The 20,771-nt window shown below is 37.6% G+C and overlaps 1 protein-coding gene across 3 annotated transcripts in view; it reads right to left on the bottom strand.

The window, feature by feature from the left end:
* The window catches only part of LOC127851908 (death-inducer obliterator 1-like), a 62,150-nt gene that overhangs the window by 4,852 nt on the left and 36,527 nt on the right, over positions 1-20,771 (bottom strand). For 2 of the 3 annotated variants that reach the window (XM_052385870.1, XM_052385869.1), the window contains exons 13-30: positions 19,712-19,787; positions 17,653-17,742; positions 15,660-15,769; positions 13,766-13,921; positions 12,678-12,831; positions 11,368-11,527; positions 10,143-10,302; positions 7,671-7,787; positions 7,141-7,269; positions 6,546-6,701; positions 5,911-6,000; positions 5,138-5,229; positions 3,631-3,781; positions 3,105-3,194; positions 2,598-2,793; positions 1,509-1,666; positions 493-643; positions 147-242 (exon numbers count right to left, since the gene is read on the bottom strand). In XM_052385870.1, the coding sequence (XP_052241830.1) occupies positions 147-242; positions 493-643; positions 1,509-1,666; positions 2,598-2,793; positions 3,105-3,194; positions 3,631-3,781; positions 5,138-5,229; positions 5,911-6,000; positions 6,546-6,701; positions 7,141-7,269; positions 7,671-7,787; positions 10,143-10,302; positions 11,368-11,527; positions 12,678-12,831; positions 13,766-13,921; positions 15,660-15,769; positions 17,653-17,742; positions 19,712-19,787 (2,332 nt within the window). The remainder of the gene's footprint in view (positions 1-146; positions 243-492; positions 644-1,508; positions 1,667-2,597; positions 2,794-3,104; positions 3,195-3,630; positions 3,782-5,137; positions 5,230-5,910; positions 6,001-6,545; positions 6,702-7,140; positions 7,270-7,670; positions 7,788-10,142; positions 10,303-11,367; positions 11,528-12,677; positions 12,832-13,765; positions 13,922-15,659; positions 15,770-17,652; positions 17,743-19,711; positions 19,788-20,771) is intronic. The other variant, XM_052385871.1, reaches the window with a different exon arrangement.

Raw genomic sequence — 20,771 nt, 5'->3', positions numbered from 1 at the left:
GAAATAATAGTATATTACAATCATTATTTTGGCAAGATCAGAAATGGAAGGTTTGCCTTAAAGTGGCAGGTGAAATAAATGCATACATGACCACACAGCGTGTGGGACAACTGTTTTTATATAAATTACAAAGCAAGAGAATGAACCTTTCTTGGCCCGTGGCCCCTTATGTGCCTCTTTTTCAGGATCGTAAGGGGCATTTAAGTCCATGGGGTCATCACTGCCTGGGGTGTAACTCTCTTCTAAAACAAACAAGGCATATATAGGCACCACATCAATAAAGGAGATATATAAGAATTGGACGCATGTTCCAATTCAAGATCAAAGGTCATGATACCAATTACTTTTCAGGCATTTATTATTAATATACTTTAGAGTCAATATTTTGTAACCTTTCAAATGCCCGTGCATCACTTAAATAGCCACATTAAAGCCATATGGTTGTTTAAAAAATTTCTACAAGTTAGCCATTTGCTATTCTCGCCCCAGTACCTGGATCAGTGATGTGTGAATACTCCTTAATAATGGGGTCAAACGAAATGGATTTCTTCTTATCGCCTGACGTCTGCGGAGTGCTTCCCGTTGAAGACTTTGGCGAACTTGACGCCGACGATTTCTCCGTGCTCTCTGAGGAGGTCTCCATCTGAAAGCATCACACATGGTAATGAACCATATGCAGTGATCAAATTGTGGACGTTTTAGCGTTGAGAAAAAATACCTGTATCTGTGAACAAACAGTCATCTTAATTAGCACAAGACTTGCACCGGCAAAGTTTGAACCGGACTTTTATAAAGGCAGGCTTGAACTTGTTTATAGGTGTCAAGCAATCTGAGATTTCTTGGATTAACTGTTAATTGTTAATATAGATGACTGCAGTTGAGGGCATACGAAAATTATTTCAATCCTAAAATGGCTCGTTTTCTGGACTAAAAAATTCGTTTCCCTCCATGTGTTTCTTCTGGTAATTTAAAAATGGATGCACGTTGTGCCGTGAATTTATTTGAGCCGATTTCTGCAGCAAGGGTTCCCTTTTGCAATCCCCAAAAATGGCAAATATTTGTTAAATTGATGATTTTTCAATTATTGTTACCTCAGGTGCATTCTCTAAATAAACGTTGAATAGGGTCGCAATTGTTATACCAGATATAAGACCTCAGACACTTGGGGCTTCAGGGGATAATTATTTAACTTGCTTTTTAATCTATGTTCAGCTCTGGCGAACTACCTTTTTCAACAGATCATTAGAATTTGAATAGCTTTAAATAAGAATATCATACTATAATAACAATGAAGTTTCTTGAAAATGCACAGACGTTTACAAAGAAACGTTGTTTGCAAAGATGGACGAACAGCAATAACATAACTCACCCTGAGTTGAACTGAAAAGAGAGCAAACTAACAAATGCATATCGCCCCATTGGTGCAAAAAGGTTCCATATGACATTGAAAAAAAAGGCACATGGTGCCTTTTTGCACCAATGTGGCGATTTTTTCAATTATTTCTTACAGGATCCTTGAGCGCGGACTTCAGAGCTGACTTGTGGTGCTGACTGTGATGTCCCGACTTTGATGTCGATGATGTCTTACTTCTAGAGGATTCGTGTCGCGAGACTTTGTTCCGTATGATCACCCCAAGAAGCATATGACATCTGTTCTCCTCCAGCCCTGTGAAATGATGTTGAAGAATGTCACTCGTCACAAAAGTTACAAAAGCCACATGTTTAAAAAAAAAGAAACAAATACAAAAATTGTAATGGGTAGTCATCTATAGTCACCATTGATCGAAATTTATAAAATTGAAAAAGCAGTTGTATCCCATTTATTTATAATTTTGAAAACTGAGTATTACTTAGATAGCATTTAAAGTTTAGTTAGGTAAAGCCTGGTTTGCAAAATGCGGAATTTTTAATCCTTAGAATCCAGGTCTAAATCCAACTGTATTAATTTTTTTTAAATTATTATTAATACATCAGTTATATTAGCATTAGCATATTCCAAACACTAGTTGTGTTTGTCAGAAACACAATGCCCCCTATTGCACCGCTTTGAAGCCGTAAATTTGACCTTTGACCTTGAAGGATAACCTTGACCTTTCACCACTCAAAACCTGAAACTCCATGAGATACACATGCATTCCAAATATCAAGTTGTTATCTACAATATTAAAAAAGTAATGACCAAACTTTAACGAAGGTTAAAGTTTTAGGAAAGAAAAATACAATATTTGACCTTTGACCTTAACGGATGACCTTGACCTTGACTTTTCGCCACTCAAAATGTGCAGCTCCGTGAGATACACATGCATGCCAAATATATAGTTGCTACCTTCAATATTGCAAAAGTTATAAAACTTTAACAAAGGTTAAAGTTTTGGGTCAGAATGACAGACAGACAGGCCAAAAACAATATGCCCCGATCATTCGATCTGGGGCATACAAATATAGTTTTTTAGTAAATCAAATTAAATTCCATTTGTCAAGAGAATGCCAACATGTCAACAATATGGCAGTTAAAATACCAGTTATACATTGATCTACAAATGATGTATTAATTTGTTTCATAAATGACGGAACAGAAAAGAATTGAAGGGACTTGCCTGGACCATCAAACGGCAGCAGTACGCTGGGGATCTTGCTGTGAGAGGCCAGGGGTACGATATAGAAGTCTTTGATCATGCGGTCTTTGTTCTCCACCACCCCACATCGACTGCGACTGTTAAGGTATGAGTATAGGTTGATGTAGGCTGCCTTCTCTTCGTTCGTGCCTGGGATGAAACGTACTACGCAAATATCCTGAAAAAGTGAACGAAAATTATTGGAATATTGGTATCTGAGAACAGAAATCAAGAATTTTTATGTAGCAATCTAGGGAATTAACAGGAGCAAATAAGTTGGAAAGAAGAGACATGATAACCCTGTAATTAAGATTTCAAATTAAGGTAATTGTCCTGGGATGGAAAAAGTACAATAACAAATTCATAAACAAATGACATCACTAAACAGCGCAAGTTTGTCAAAGTAAACTATGCGGAAATAAAGATAAGTAGCTTACTATTAGTCCACAATGAAGGCATCATGATTATATAAAGGAAAAGGCAACATACCCTGGTTGCTGACTGCTTCATCTTATTAAGGTAGTCCCACACATGCTCCGGGGATATCCTGCCACACAGACAGATAGTGTCTGGCAGGGCCTGAAACAAGATTGTTTTGTAAAGAGCTGGGAGTTTTTAAAACAAATAACAGGGATTTTTTTCATTACTGAAAATCTCGTTTGCAAAATTGCTGAAAACGTTTTTTTTACAAGTTGATAGTAGGAACTACAGACAAATACATTTTTCTCAATCAAGAGAAACAATGTAATATTGTGTTGTCCAGCTCTCTACCAACTGAGTTAAAGAGCATGCTAGGCCAACAAGAAAATCAAATTACCAATTAAGGTCGCCATTGCATAGTGGATATGGCGAGAGATAGGTCATGGGTTTGGTCCCCACTGTGGGAGCGTTCCTTTGATCTCCCCAAAACCACCACGTGTTGGGTCTACCAGGGAAACGGACTTGACAGTATTGTTATAATCATACGGCTTTGGATGCAATCAAGCTAACATATATAGGTTTAAACAAAACTTACCAAATGATTTACTGGCCCAGTAACCCTGTACGCTGAGGTGACAAACTTGGACACGTCCTGCATGTAAATGCAGCCCTTCCAGAGTGAAGGACCGATGGGGGTAAACTTTGTGTTCTTGTCCAGCCCAGAACTTAACGCCGAGTCAGGGGACCTGAACAATATGGAGAAAATGCAATCCTGGCTATGGGAAACAGGGCTTAATGCAAGAACGAAAAGTCCACGTAGGCTAATCAGGGATATCAATATCTGCTTAGACTTGATTTGTGTTAAGAAGAGACTTCCTTTGAAAGAAAAACTCAATGACATGGGACCTGAACAACTATGGAGCCAATTTGCTTTGGGAAAATGGGACTGCATTCATGAGCATAAAGTTTATTTTATGCTTTCCTGTGGTTTATAGAGAAATATCAGTGAATTAAATCTGATAATTTCACTGTTTCAAACAATGAAAATTATCAGTGATGTTAAATGACGTCATTTTTGTGACGAAATGATGTCATTTCCCCAACGAAATTCTTTAGTTTAACTCTTTAACAATGTATATAAACTGTGAAAAAAGCATAAAATAAAAAGAAAATTTGTTGGTTTCGGTGCATTATCGATTTTAATTCACTCCTTATCATATAAAATATAAAATTATTTTCTATGATCACTCGTGAATTAAAATCGATAATCCACCGAATCCAAAAATATCCTCAGTGTCATCCCAGAATAGCCTGTGCCAAAACTAATCAGTGACGACACACTTCCGCTTTTACTGAATTTATGTTATGAAGAGACTTTCTTTCTGCATGCTGTATTGTGTCAGAATTTGCCATTTTGAATATGAGCAGGCCAAACATTCTGCCACAAGGTCTTAATCCTTATAAACATCATGTTCTAGTGCTTTGGACAATTGTTGAACAGTTAATTGAAGGACAAGAAATCAGACCAACTAACCAAATAAGAGCACTGACAGACATAAAGTAGGACAGAAACGATTATTGGTGGAATACAATTCAAGGCCATGCAAACAACATTCAATCAAAATCATAATTAAGACTAACGGACAAGGCGGCAACTGAATGCTTCCTTATGAGGAGAATAATTATATATTTCGTTTACATATATATTTGGAAGATTTGAGTGTATTTGGTCAAATTGTCACTCTCAAAAATCAGCTCAACGGTATGAAGAATTTAGCCTTCGTATGAAGATAAGCCAAAGAATATAAATTTCTCAACTTGAGCCATGGTTTATTAACAAATTGTTAAAATTTGAACAAAGTGGTGACAATGACGTAGTTCACATCAGAGTTCTCCATACACATTTGAGAAGCCAGTTACATTTTCAAAGTAGCCAGCAACTCAGAACTAAAACAGGTATTTTTTGCGCTGTTTTCAATTGATATTTTGGGGAAAAGATTGTTATTAACCGGTGAAATTGCTGGCAGCAATTGCTTCCAGAGAACACTGATTACATACTTGATTGTTAGGTACACAAATATTCAACCTCCATTCCAACCCACCTGACAGTGACCCTGGATTCCATCTCCTCTTTGCGGGCGTCTTCCTTCGCCCTCTGAATGGCCTTGAGGACCTCCTTGACAACCTCTTCTGCCTAGCAACAGAAAAAATCCATGCCTAGCAACCAGGATACAGGACATAAGCACTTCATGTTGATTATATATGCTAAATTGAAATGTAACGTCCTCAAAGAAGTTCACTCCAGAAACTGAATAGTTTATGGGGACGACATAATTAACTGAAATTTCAATCAATTTGCGTTACAGATGTATAAGTATTTCGCTCCACGAATTTTTTACAGTTCATGCACACTAAGTAATCAATAGGTTCAAATATTCGGTTAGGAAATGTCCAAGAAGATTGCTTTACAACCTTTATGCTCAACTATAGAGTGACCCCTAAATAAACCAGAGCTCAAGCTAGGAAGCTAAATGGAACGGCTCAGCATTGTGCCTCCCATATGATTATTTGGTCTTATCGCCCTATTGGTCCAGATAGGTACCATGTGCCTTCTTATTTCAATGTCACATAATACCTTTTTTTGCACCATGGGATGGGAGGGGGGTATCATATTATTCTAAACCTCATTTTATTGAAGGTTTTAAATAAATTATCTAGCTTTTCACAGTGAAACTAGTTTTATTCATAATAGAAACACTGTTTTAACTGAAACCTATTTCAAATCCTAGCTGAAGCACTGATATACCCTTCCTGCTGTAGCACCCAGGATGAAATTAACACATTCCCTTCTTACATTCCTAGCTGCCATGGTTACCTGTAAGTCTTTCTCAGCCTTGGTTAGTTCTTTCTCTACCGGTGCTTCTGTGGTCACAGCTTTGATGGGGGAGGACTCTGGTTTCCCAGACTGCAAAAACAACATGATTGCTTGTATTATCGTACTGTTTAACCCTTTAACCCTCAGATACTCACTTAAACGTGTTTGTAGTCCCTTAAAAAATCAAGCTTAATTTAAGACCTTTCTTACTAAACTCAAGTTTAAAAGGCTTCAGTTCCACCACTTAGATACTGATGAGCAGCAAACAGCATAAACCAGAACTAATCCTGAGTTACTTGCAGTCTGTTCTGGTTATATGCTGGTTGTATATAGCCATTTTCCTTTTGCTTCCTAGTTGGAAAGGGTAAATATGGGCAAATGCTTGTAGTGAAGCCTTGCAAGTGTTGACCCCTTATATACACATCAGTCTTAGACATACCAGTCGAACACACTTTTCTTTTCAAATAACATTTAAATTAAAAAAACTTTGTCATTTACTGTTTTGACTAAAGAAAAACTTACCAAATACTTCATAAATCTTTCAGATTTAAACCTCTTTGTTTTCTCAAAAACTTCTCAATACTTTCACAGAACGTATTTTGCCTTGCTAAATTGGGTAATTGATCTTCACAAACCTGAGATTTAGACAGGGTTGTTTCCGGTCCAAGGACCAGTTTTCCCGTACAGATCTTGCAGCTAGCATCAAACAGGTGCTTGCCATGATCATCAGTGCTGTCCGGAAGGTTTTCACTCTCAGGTTTCAACTCAACCTTCGTTGTCTCGGGCTTCACCTGAAGCAAGAAGGCCATACCGATAAATGTTCTGAGCAAGTCTCATCAAGGTTTTTTCAAGAGAAGACGTGTGTAGTGTTCACAAGCTTATTCTTTCATTCGACCAACTGACCTAGTTTTCTACCTAGGCACCCAGTTGATGACAATCAAAGGATGATGCAAGTTCTGAGCAAATTTTATAAAGATTTTTTAAAAGGGAAGACTTGTGTAGTAATCACAAGCTAATTCTTTTATTTGACCTACTGACCTAGTTTGTGACCTTATGTTACCCAGTTGACAACTCACAAAGGAAGACAGACAACACATGTAAGACGAGGTTATACTGTAAGGTTTGGCCCTCCTTTTCTATTAGCACCACCTCACTGTATCTTCTTTAAATTTGAATCTAAGGTAGTGCTTATAACTAGGTGAAAGGTCAGAAAAGGTCAAAGTTACATACCTCGTCAGCGAGGGCAGAGAGGTCAGCATCCTCCTCCTCCACTTCCACTTCTCCCTTGTGAGTCTTCTTGGTGAGGTGTACAGGCTCCTTGAGGTTGGAGGTCTCCACTTGCTTGATCATCTCTAGAGTCTGACATGCAAAAAGGAAACACAGTTGGTTACATTATGGAACAAAACACTGTGGGTAACAGTATGAGAGAAAACATGTTCAGTTTCATGGTTACCCCCTGCCTCCACTTACATGTATGATTTCCTGCTCCCCCCACTTACATGATTGGTTTCCTGTTCCCCCCCACTTACAGGTATGGTTTCCTGCTCCCCCCACTAACATGTTTGGTTTCCTGCTCCCTCCACTTACATGTTTGTTTTTCTGCTCCCTCCACTTACATGTTTGGTTACCCCATGCCTCCAAATACACGTTTGTTACCCCCTCTCTCCACTTACATAATTGGTTTCCTGCTCCCTCCACTTACATGTTTGGTTTCCTGCTCCCTCCATTTACATGTATGGTTTCCTGCTCACTCCACTTACATGTTTGGTTTCCTGCTCCCTCCACTGTGCCAGCTCCTTGGACGCCAGTTCATCAGCTGACATGCGCACCAGCTTGCTGGGCCGGATACGGTGATTCAGGATCTTCCGGAATAAACCCTGCACAACCAGAACTTTATGAAAAATTGGAATGATAGAAGCCTTGTTCTACAAAAACTGGGCTTAATGCATGTGCCTAAACTTGATTTTCATTTAGAAGAAATTTGTTTTAAATGAAACATTTCATATAAGCCGCGAGTGTTGTCCCTAATATTGACTGCAAAGGCTTATCTGGGTGGACATTTTACACACATCCATTTGGCCCCATTGTTCCCGAACATAAATCATACAATACGCAGCAAGGACACTGGGACGACATTTTACACACATCCATTTGGCCCCATTGTTCCCGAACATAAATCATACAATACGCAGCAAGGACACTGGGACGACATTTTACACACATCCATTTGGCCCCATTGTTCCCTTACATAAATCATACAATACGCAGCAAGGACACTGGGACGACATTTTACACACATCCATTTGGCCCCATTGTTCCCTTACATAAATCATACAATACGCAGCAAGGACACTGGGACGACATTTTACACACATCCATTTGGCCCCATTGTTCCCTTACATAAATCATACAATACGCAGCAAGGACACTGGGACGACATTTTACACACATCCATTTGGCCCCATTGTTCCCTTACATAAATCATACAATACGCAGCAAGGACACTGGGACGACATTTTACACACATCCATTTGGCCCCATTGTTCCCTTACATAAATCATACAATACGCAGCAAGGACACTGGGACGACATTTTACACACATCCATTTGGCCCCATTGTTCCCTTACATAAATCATACAATACGCAGCAAGGACACTGGGACGACATTTTACACACATCCATTTGGCCCCATTGTTCCCTTACAAAAATCATACAATACGCAGCAAGGACACTGGGACGACATTTTACACACATCCATTTGGCCCCATTGTTCCCTTACAAAAATCATACAATATGCAGCAAGGACACTGGGACGACATTTTACACACATCCATTTGGCCCCATTGTTCCCTTACAAAAATCATACAATACGCAGCAAGGACACTGGGACGACATTTTACACACATCCATTTGGCCCCATTGTTCCCTTACATAAATCATACAATACGCAGCAAGGACACTGGGACGACATTTTACACACATCCATTTGGCCCCATTGTTCCCTTACAAAAATCATACAATACGCAGCAAGGACACTGGGACGACATTTTACACACATCCATTTGGCCCCATTGTTCCCTTACAAAAATCATACAATACGCAGCAAGGACACTGGGACGACATTTTACACACATCCATTTGGCCCCATTGTTCCCTTACATAAATCATACAATACGCAGCAAGGACACTGGGACGACATTTTACACACATCCATTTGGCCCCATTGTTCCCTTACATAAATCATACAATACGCAGCAAGGACACTGGGACGACATTTTACACACATCCATTTGGCCCCATTGTTCCCTTACATAAATCATACAATACGCAGCAAGGACACTGGGACGACATTTTACACACATCCATTTGGCCCCATTGTTCCCTTACATAAATCATACAATACGCAGCAAGGACACTGGGACGACATTTTACACACATCCATTTGGCCCCATTGTTCCCTTACATAAATCATACAATACGCAGCAAGGACACTGGGACGACATTTTACACACATCCATTTGGCCCCATTGTTCCCTTACATAAATCATACAATACGCAGCAAGGACACAGTGTTACCAGTCACTTCTAGGCAACCACTTGTTACAAATAAAAACTCTAACTGATCTGAAATTTGGGTTGCCAGATGTGCCGAGTATTTCGCCAGGATTACTATTTCTGCCAATGCAAGCAGAAAAGTGGAATTTTACACACCTGGATATAAGATACCCGGTACCAACACATTGTGTTTCATTACAAAATCTTTAATAGTTCTCATTTTTTATTAAAAGGCCAGTCTAACGCAGCCAGCAAGTATTGTTTCCAATACAAATAACCTTAATCACATTGTATTTGGTGAAATAATTCTGTATTTGTATTTTCCCTGCATCTTTTATACTTAGATGCTGAAGTCTTCATATAAAATAGTGTCACAATTCAACAAACACGCTACCTGCAAAACTTGTTAGTGAAAACTTTACACTTACTCTAACAAGTCTTTAAGTATGTATTGACTATTTATTAAAACTGAATTTGGCGGCTCAGGTGGTTTTTATGTTTTTAGAAAGAATTAACTTTATTTATAATTTATGTGATTGTGTTCTTATAATTTGAATTGTTATAAAGAGTGTTTTTTTGGATTTCCCCAATAAGTGGACTTATCAACCCCAAAAATTCTTATCCCGAAATTGCATTTTCCCAAAAAGGCCAGAGAAAGGCCTGTGACCAGACTTACGTTATTTTTCGGGTCCTTGATATTGAAGACCAGACTTCTGTACTTGGCCTTGTACTTTGAGTCCGTGTCCTTGAAACACTTAAACAGCTCGCCCTCGATGGACAGGGCGAGAGATTTGATCTCACTGCTAGATAGGAGAACGTCATCTGCCTTCGCAGCCCTGTGAGAAACAACATTTTATTTTAGCCTTTAACCCTTTGCATGCTGGGTAATTTGTCTTCTGCTAAAATGTTGTCTGCTGAATACTAAAATTAGCATTTTCTTCGATTTTTTTCAAAGAATACTATCAGAATAGCAAAAAGTTTGGATCCTGATGAGACGCAACGTTCTGTGGCGTCTCATCAGGATCCAAACTGTTTGCAAAGGACTTCAAAATTCGGTTCCCGCACTGAAAGGGTTAATTGTGAATATAAGCAATGAATATATTCCTTCTCTTGACTGCCTGAAAATTTTGCAGAGTTTTTTAATTTGCCAAACAACAACTTTCCGTGTTGATAGAAAGGCCACTTGCTCAGTAGATTTGAGCTTCACGCTGGTAAAATGGGGCTTAATGCTTGTGTGCAAACTGTAGTTATCATTAGCCTGTGCAATCTGCACAGGCTATTCATAAACGGCACTTTCGACATAGAGTGGATTTTCATTTAGAAAATACTTCCTTTAAAACAAAATAGCGAAGTATTTTCCCTGATAAGACAGTGCTGACTGCACAGGCTAATCTGGGACGACACTATGCATGTGCATTAAGCCCCATTTTCCAAGAGAAAGCTCTTTTTTGTATTCCATCATGTTAACTGCAAACGTGAAATAATACCCTAGGGATCTTATCAACTTTGGTACATTTCAACCTTATTAATTACAGTTTCCGGTCACCTTGGGTTATTTTTTTTTTGCACATGCAATAATCCAAGTTTTCCCAGAACAAGGCTGTATGTATAATTCCACGTACCTTGCAGACAAGGTGTCCCTGAGTGTATTATTCCACGTACCTTGCAGCCAAGGCGTCCCTGAGTGTATAATTTCACGTACCTTGCAGCCAAGGCGTCCCTGAGTGTATAATTCCACGTACCTTGCAGCCAAGGCGTCCCTGAGTGTATAATTCCACGTACCTTGCAGCCAAGGCGTCCCTGAGTGTATAATTCCACGTACCTTGCAGCAAAGGCGTCTCTGAGTTATAATTCCACGTACCTTGCAGCCAAGGCGTCCCTGAGTGTATAATTCCACGTACCTTGCAGCCAAGGCGTCCCTGAGCCCGCTGCGTACATTGAGTCTGATGGGTTCAGGTCCAGACTCACTCTTGTCAGACTTGGATGGCTCTGACTTAGAAGACTTCTTGCTTGACCCCGATGAAGACTTAGAACTGGATTTCTCTGGCGTAACTAAAGGCTCTGAAGTGGACAATCAAAGATGGGCATCAGCAAATATATTTATAAAGCCTTACTCTGAAAATAATGGGCTTAATTGATCTGAATAATGTTGTCCTAGATTAGCATGAGCAGTTCACACAGGCTATAAAAAGTTTCATAAAAGAGGAAAGTGTGGTCCCAGATAACATACAGGCATTAAGCCCCATTATCCCATAGCATGGCTAATTTGTTTACCAAAGAACTATTTGTATATTATCCTAGAAATAAAAGAGTGGAAATCAATGCTCAAAAGAGAAAAAAATCACATACCCGTCTAAGAACTGTTGCAAAATAAATATAAAATTTAATTAAAATCATTCTTTTCTACAATATGCAAAATATTTATCTACATCATTTTAATGTTTCAAACTAAATTATTGTAGAAGAAGTATACACCCACCTACTCTATACCTCTTATGTGGGATTGTCCATAACCAAGAAGATTTTAATTCACAAATTTAACATAAGGACGGATATATTTTACCTTGGGCAGTTGATAACAAAAAAACGTAAAAGTTTAACAGTATGGTCTGTACCCATTCTCCCTACAGTAATTTTTGGGGGCTTTATGTTTGGATTGGGGAAAAAACGTGAAACACTATTAATATTATTATAAATAATTGTATTCCTATTTTTAATATGTCTAAAGGTGCATTTTAAACTCTTTTTTTTTTATTTATATAAAAAATGGACCACATAATTATATTTCTGTATATTAAACTCAATAAACCAACTATTTAGTTTATTGCAAAAGTTTGGCATCTTTTGGGAAATTTTGATCAGATTTTTGGGAAAAAAATGTTACTCTGTCCATTTAGAAACAGCCTGTTAGAGGCTGTAATTTGGGGCAAAAAAATCACAGCTTCAGAAGCAAAATGTGAATAGATATGTGCAACCAGCCTAAAACCTGCACAAAATGCGAGTAACTTGCAGTCTGTTCATGTTTTATGCCGTTCACTGCTCATCAGTAAGTAAAGGTTGGAATCGACGCCTTTAAGCATTGAATCTAGTAAAAAAGGTCTTAAATTCAATTTTATTTTAATGGACTACAAACACATAAAAGTTCCTATCATACACATGTACTGCTAAATGTTTAAGACAAATTCTTAAAATAGAAAACACCATCACCTACTTGCGACAGGAAGGTTGTGAGATTTCAGCACCTCATACGTGGGGTTATCCTGCAGCCACGTGGTGAGTTCGCTCTCAGCCGGCGCTTTATCTCCCGTCAGAGTCTTACCCGTTCCCCGCTCTACCACTGCAATGTGACGCTCAGGCTTCTTGCTCTGAATGGCAGACATTTATTTATTTAAAACCTTCAATTGGGAATTTTAGACCGTCATTTGGGAAAAATAAATACACATTTTGAGATTTGGAATGTGGCCAAATCTCAGAACAAAATTTGATATTAAGATACACACTGTAATGGACAACATGGGGCCTCAATAAGGTTGCTCTGAAAGTTATTTCAAACTGCACGACAAAGTAAAAGTCCAGACAAGTTGGTTCATGGTGACATTTGACCTTTGGCATTTAAGTATGATTTTCACATCCTTTGAGGTCAAAATTGAGAACACAAGTGTATTTAATATTATACTTGCTTAGGTTCAAGTCGTACAGTAACACAAAGAGATAATTTACTTTTTAGACTTAGTCTAAAAACTGATAGGTAAATACTGGTTTTGAGAACAAAAGAGGAACATTTTCATCCAACATTTTTTCTGACTTATGCCTTGCCCTGTTTGTTTTTAAGCAAAGAACATAACTTTATAGAGCAATTAATTGTTACAAGGATAATATTAGCAACGGTCTTAGAAAACTGGGCTTAATGCATGTGCCTCAAGTGGTGTTAAGGTTTTATGCTGTTTGCTGCTCACATCTTAGGATTGGAAATCAAGCTTTTCCGATTTTTAATTTATTTTAACATGTCTTAAATTAAATTTGATTTTTTAAGACACTACAAATGGGTCAACATCAGTATCTGAGTCGCAATGGACTTTACTAAACAGACCTTCTTTTTCTTGAGGATGCCGTATTTCAACAGACGTATTTTAAAGTCATTAGGCATTCAGAGCTACATCTACGTTGGTTTATGTTAACGACAATAGGAATTCACATTCTAGATTATTGGATGCATAAATACGACGCTAGGAACTCCACTGTATATTATTTGGACGCATATATATAACCCTAGGGCTGAATGGGTTAAACTAAACAGACCTTCTTTTTCTTGAGGATTCCCTCTGGTATGTTGTGTTTTGCATGTGTCTCCTGACACTCCTCGCTGCAGTATAGGGAGCCTCGCCGCGGTGACTTCACCTGGCACGCAAAACACGTCTCTATGGAAACATGCTTTGGTTTGTCCTTCTGTTCAGTCTGATAAACATTAAAACAATATGAGTCCTGTTCTGTGAAAACAGGGCTTACTGCATGTTCTGTGAAAACAGGGCTAAATGCATGTAACACATCTGAATGGTGCTCTCGGAAAATAGGGCTAAATGCATGTAACACATCTGAATGGTGCTCTCGGAAAACAGGGCTAAATGCATGTGACACATCTGAATGGTGCTCTCGGAAAACAGGGCTAAATGCATGTGACACATCTGAATGGTGCTCTCGGAAAACAGGGCTAAATGCATGTGACACATCTGAATGGTGCTATCGGAAAACAGGGCTAAATGCATGTGACACATCTGAATGGTGCTCTCGGAAAACAGGGCTAAATGCATGTAACACATCTGAATGGTGCTCTCGGAAAACAGGGCTAAATGCATGTGACACATCTGAATGGTGCTCTCGGAAAACAGGGCTAAATGCATGTGCATAACGTTCACACAAGCTTATCAGGGACAACGCTTTTATCTTTTATAAAAAAATTAATTTATAGGAAGTCTCTTATGAAAGGAAAATCCAGTTTTGGGCAGAAAGTGTCATCCATGATTTGCATGTGGGGATGTGCATTAAGCCCAGTTTTCCCAGATCAAGGATCATTAATAAATTAAAAAATAAAAAGCTTAAGAAATAAGTGAAGTGTTGCGCAATCCAACAGTGGGATGTATAGCCAATATGGCTTACAAATCCATACTTGATGGTGAATGACATATTCAAATTCAAATTCGATCAATTAAGAAATGTTATATAGTTTGGGCCACAAACTTAAACACGTTTTGCAGTCAGACATACTGACAGAGAGTGTGATTCTAGTATACCCCTCACAAAATTCATATTGCATGGCAAACAGCAGTAAGATATATAAACCAAGGACTTAACAGTCAGCGTGTTGTGTAGCCCAACGCTAAAGTGACCCTTTACCACTCAGAAACCCACTTTGTCCCGTCTGTATTCCCTTAGAAAATTATATTTAATAGAACACCTTTCATACTTTCATAGATAATTTAAGTTTAAAAAGGCTTCATTCCCAACCCAAAGACTGATTGCCAGCAAACAGCAAAAATACCTGAACAGACTGCAAGTTTCACCAAACCAAAATTTTCTATTGCTACAATTCATAGTGGGAAAACTGTTTGAACTCCAATACTTTTTAATATCTATTTTATAATTTGTAATATTATTTCATTTATGTTTAATTACATATTGAAATTATATTTAACAGTGATATAACCCAAAATATGCGTTAGATTTCAAAGAGTATACATAAAAGCAAGTGTTTTCTTATTCCTGAACAATTATGCAAAATAGACTTGGAACAGTGTTGCCCTGAATAGGCAATATAGCAATTTAACTTTGCTTCTGTGATGAAAATGATAAAATGCTTAAAAGCAATGTAACCATATTTAATTACCTCCTCTTTGACCATCTTTTTGGATTGAAACCTCATTAACTTACCTCCTCTTTTACCATGTCAATGAGTGCAATTTTACCTTATTAACTTACTTCCTCTTTGACCATCTAAGGTTCACTGTAACCTTATTTACTTACCACCCCTTTACCCATCTAGGGTTCAATGTAACCTAATTTACTAACCTCCTCTTTGACAATCTAAGGTTAAATGTAACTTACTATCCTCCACTTTAACTATCTCCGGTCCCATGTAACATAATTTACTTACCTGCCCTTTGACCATCTAAGGTTCAATGTAACCGAACTTTCTTACCTCCTCTTTCACCATCTTAATCACCCTCTTCCTCTTCTCTTGCAGATCCTCATCTGTTGCCAGCTTAGGTGTGCCACTCCCTTCTGATTTCTTCGCTTTTGGAGTAGAATCTGGATCAAATACAAGAAATTCAGTTGAGCCACAGGTTTAGAAACTATCACATTGCATATTTTTGTCCATTTTTGCCCCCCCCCCCCCAGAATTTTGTGTTGATTGTTTACATGCATTTAATTTCAATGAAACAAATATCTTAATTCTTGAAATCATAACCTTAAGGTAAAAAGTAGTTAACTTGGTCAAATAAAAGAAAATGCTTAACTCTACAATAATTTATTTTATTTTTTATTTGGAAAAAAAGAGCTTTGTCACACACCCAACAGCAGTCCCAAATTTGGTCAACCCTTTACCTCTTCGATACGTATTTTGACACATTTGTAGTGCCTTATTAAATTAAATTTAATTAAAGACATTTTTACAAGATTCAAGTTCATAAGCAGAGCTCCAGATAAGGGCCGTACAGGCGTAAATACGCCTTTTTCATGAAGATTTACGCATTTATTTTTATAAACTGGACGTAAAATAACGGCATTAATATCCATTTTACGCATTTACGAAAACAATCTGGCCGTACCGATACGTCTGCGTCAGCACGGCGTGATTTATTTTATTGGTCCCTAACCTAACAACGCTTTTCGTTAATTTAAATTACCGAAAAGTTGTAGACTGGGTTCATATATTTATGTCTATTCTGTCGCGTGGTTTCCTGTAACTTGTAAATCTGTCAAAAACAATATGTCTGCGCGCAATGGAATGCCGGCTTAACCGAAAGCGGTTCAAAACAACACTTTGTTGTCATATAATGGCTACATACGGTGTCGTCTAACCATCCTGACATTAAATATGTAAACCCAGAAAAAGACATTGTCGCCCCGATATTAAACGATTTGATTGCATCGGTGGCTTAAAACGTTAGAAAACATGATGAGAAACGAATGAGAAAGTGAAATAAGTGTTCATTTACTTAGCTTACTAGTTGGCTTGTGTTTTCTTGTCAAGAAAAATGAAGAAATAGTATTAGTCATTAGTTGTAATGTGTAGTTGTATTTGCATCATAATTCAGAATGGAAAACCTAATACAGTAACTGTTTAAGAAGCTACATATATTTATTATAATTGCTGCAAATGTTTCTGTAAAGTCAGTTATACACCCTTCAATATCCAAGAACACGGGTAGTACAGTACTTCCTGTATTTTTGGATATGGTAGTACAGGTACTAATTGAGTTTAAGCGTTACTCCTTTTCTTTCTGCCAGTGGCAGTACCGTTACTAATTTCACAAATCCTTATCTGGAGCTCTGCATAAGGCTTTATTTCCAACCCTTAGATAATGAGTTTTGGCAAACAGCATGAATCCTGATTGCAAGCTGTTCTGGTTTTATGTTGTTTGCACATAGCCATCTTCACTTTGCTTCAGAGTGGGAAAGAGTGAATGCTGTTGTAGTAAGAACAGGATCTCCATCAGTTTCATCGTCATTTTACTTATGGTAGGTTGCAGCTTTTTGCTATCTATTATTTATGTCACCACAGCAAAACATAACCGAAAAAGCAAATTCTTTGAATTTATAAACCATTGGGAAACAGCCTGTAAAAGGCTGTAATATTTGGCCAATAAAATCCCTTATTGGCAAATACCTGCATTTGAAAAGTGTTTGATTTTGTTTTAATTGTATGTGTCCTATACTAATTTCTACATAACTTCAGACCTGTAACGAACACAAACAGATAATACATTAGGCCCATGGCCTGACCTGGAAATTGAAGCATCCCTTTGCTTAAAAGCCATGTCAACAAAGGGCTGCACATGCCAGTTTCATCAACCTTAATTGAGTACTTTTTGAGTTATCGCAGGATCAAATTTTACCTTCCTATTTTTTCTTTAACCAAAGCAACTACAATTTTACAAGTATGCTTTTGAATTTGAATTCTTGAGTACCTTTAATAACAGGTTGATCTAATTTCCCTTTAGTTATGTCAACTTTCTTCATTTTTATCACTCGCACCTGTGGAATTTTCACTGTTCCATCTGAAAATATAAACAGATCATCACAGTGATCTTACAAATTCAGTCTCACTCCCAGAAAACAAGATTTAATGCGAGGGCAAAATCTGTTGTCCCAGATAAGCTCGTGCATAGGCTTATCAGCGTTTACACTTTTCGCCTAGAATGGATTTTTTGCTAAGAAGAGACTTGCTTTGAATGAAAAAGTACCAAAATGTTACATCACACACATGTTGTACATCACACACATACATCACACACATACATCACACACATGTTGTACGTCACACACATACATCACACACATGTTGTACATCACACACATACATCACACACATGTTGTATGTCACACACATACATCACACACATACATCACACACATGTTGTACATCACACACATACATCACACACATACATCACACACATGTTGTACGTCACACACTTGTTGTACATCACACACATGTTGTACATCACACACATGTTGTACATCACACACATGTTGTACATCACACACATGTTGTACATCACACACATACATCACACACATGTTGTACATCACACACATACATCACACACATACATCACACACATGTTGTACATCACACACATACATCACACACATACATCACACACATGTTGTACGTCACACACATACATCACACACATACATCACACACATGTTGTACATCACACACATACATCACACACATACATCACACACATGTTGTACGTCACACACTTGTTGTACATCACACACATGTTGTACATCACACACATGTTGTACATCACACACATGTTGTACATCACACACATTTTGTACATCACACACATGCATTAAGCCAAGTTTTCCCAGAGAAAGGCTCTGTTTTTTGTAAATTAAAATGTGAAAATCTTATAAAGACAGATCAATGTCACGGTCAAGCTAGGATGACTAAATACTGTAAAACCATTAAATTTCGTGTAGTACGAATTTTCATTGATTTCGTTGGTCCGCTGAACCATGAATTCAAGTACCAACGATTATTTATACATTTTTTAATCCGACATTGGTCATTTTGCGAATGTCCTTTCCGACAATTTCTTTTGTTGTCGCTTATCCGAGATATTTTTGTAATAGTTTCTTCACTTCAGTAGGTCACATTACACTATATCTTGACTAATTAAAATATTTCCGGATTGAAAATGGTGTTATTTTCCACCCATTTGACGTAAATTATATATGTTTTAACGAAGATGTTTATGATTGTTTGATTTAGATATGCTAGTTAATACAATATGTTGTTGTCTTGATAAGTGTTAGGGTAATAATACTTTCGAAATCAAGCACGGTATTTTAACTGTACATCAACGTTTGTTCTCCTTAACGTAACATCGTCAAATTTACAGTTCTCAGATTTATCACATAATTATGTCAATAAGCGCCAATTAAAGTTAAAAGAGACATAACGGTTTTCACACGTGTATTTTGGGGACCTTATTACTCAATTGTTACTACCAGGGGACCGATTGCGCTGATAATTGCAAATATTGTCAAAACAACATTGATGGCAATTAGGGAGTGCGCCGCTTTATCGCTCTTATCGACAATTATCGGCAACACTTTTATGCTTCAGTGCACATTAACCTCAAGTCTTGCTGTCAACACAGATTAGCAGATTATGTTTCGTTATTACTCAGATTGTTTTAATGAAAGTTTAATTATTATGACGGTCACTCTTCCTCGAAAATTTGAAATCCACGAAATTACGTATCAACGAATTAGTTGATTTTATTTGAAATCAACGAAATTACGTGTCAACGAATTAGTTGTTTTTTATTAAACCACGAAATTTCATACCGACGAATTTCTATACGTTTACAGTATATATCATATGTTTTTTTGCTGATGTCAGCAAGGTGGAAATACCACTTGTTCTATACAAGGGGGTGTTATTTCCTCTCTACAGGTTATATGATTGGAATGAGAAAGTAAAATACACACATAACAACTTACTGTCGGTGGTTTCTGTTCCGTCTGTTTGAGTGGTAAACGAACCCTGCTTCACTTCTGAGACATCTGATGTCTCGGCCTACATGTGAAACAAGGTACATCATCGGATAACAGTTGTTAACATTACAACAAGTAAGTCAGCATTTTCAAAATCTTCCCCAAAGACACCAAGTCCTGGGCATGCATTCACGTACCAATTCTAAGACCTAAGTCTAAAAATAAAGAATATTATTTGACATAAAGCTGTAATGGATAAGAACTAATTAAACCTTGAAGAATGAGAATGGCTTTTGCAACCAGCATAAACCAGAACAGCCTGCGAGTAACTCGCATTCTGTTCAGGTCTTATACTGTTTGCTGCTCATCAGTAACTAAGGGTTGGAAATGAAGCCTTTAAAACTTGAATACAGTAAGAAAGGTCTTTAATTAAATGTTACTCTCTAATGAACAACAAATGCGTCAAAATACATATCTAAGTGGTAAAGGGTTAAAAGTGAGGATTAGCATGTCATTAAATACCTATAATTGCATTACTTAAGCATTATGATCAGCCTGTAGATATTCTCACTTTGAAGTAGATTTACTTGGGTCTGAGTCTAGTCTAAGATTTGGTTGGTGAATACAAGCCCTGGAAACAAACTTTAGACAGTCTTTTAAAAAAAAATTGATGCAATTATCCTTCAATAAATAAGATATTGATATTTATCCCATTTTCAACGCGACTTTGACAGTATAACACCTTATGGAATATACTAGCCTGTATTCAACCTTGAGGGATATACCTGTCGCGTGCACGGACTACTTTTTACTTTAGCACTGAATGATTTTTCATAAGAAATAAAGTCGAGAAAACTTTAGCTTCAAAATGATACGACCTTCAACTTTTAAATCTAGTCAAATGACATATTTTTTCGCCATCCGTATAATGAATCAGCTGATTGATGGCGTCATGAAATGCAGGGTTGGCACCAATCAACTGCCCCCGGTTTTAACTGGCGGTTTTTACCGGTTTAAACCGCCCCGATCAATACTCCCGAAGTGGTCATTACTGGTCAATACTGGT

This window comes from Dreissena polymorpha, chromosome 11, assembly GCF_020536995.1.
Source record: "Dreissena polymorpha isolate Duluth1 chromosome 11, UMN_Dpol_1.0, whole genome shotgun sequence".
Classification (NCBI taxonomy): Eukaryota; Metazoa; Mollusca; class Bivalvia; order Myida; family Dreissenidae; genus Dreissena; species Dreissena polymorpha.
Note: the sequence above shows the minus strand (reverse complement) of the source record. Positions and strands in the feature narration are given on the sequence as shown.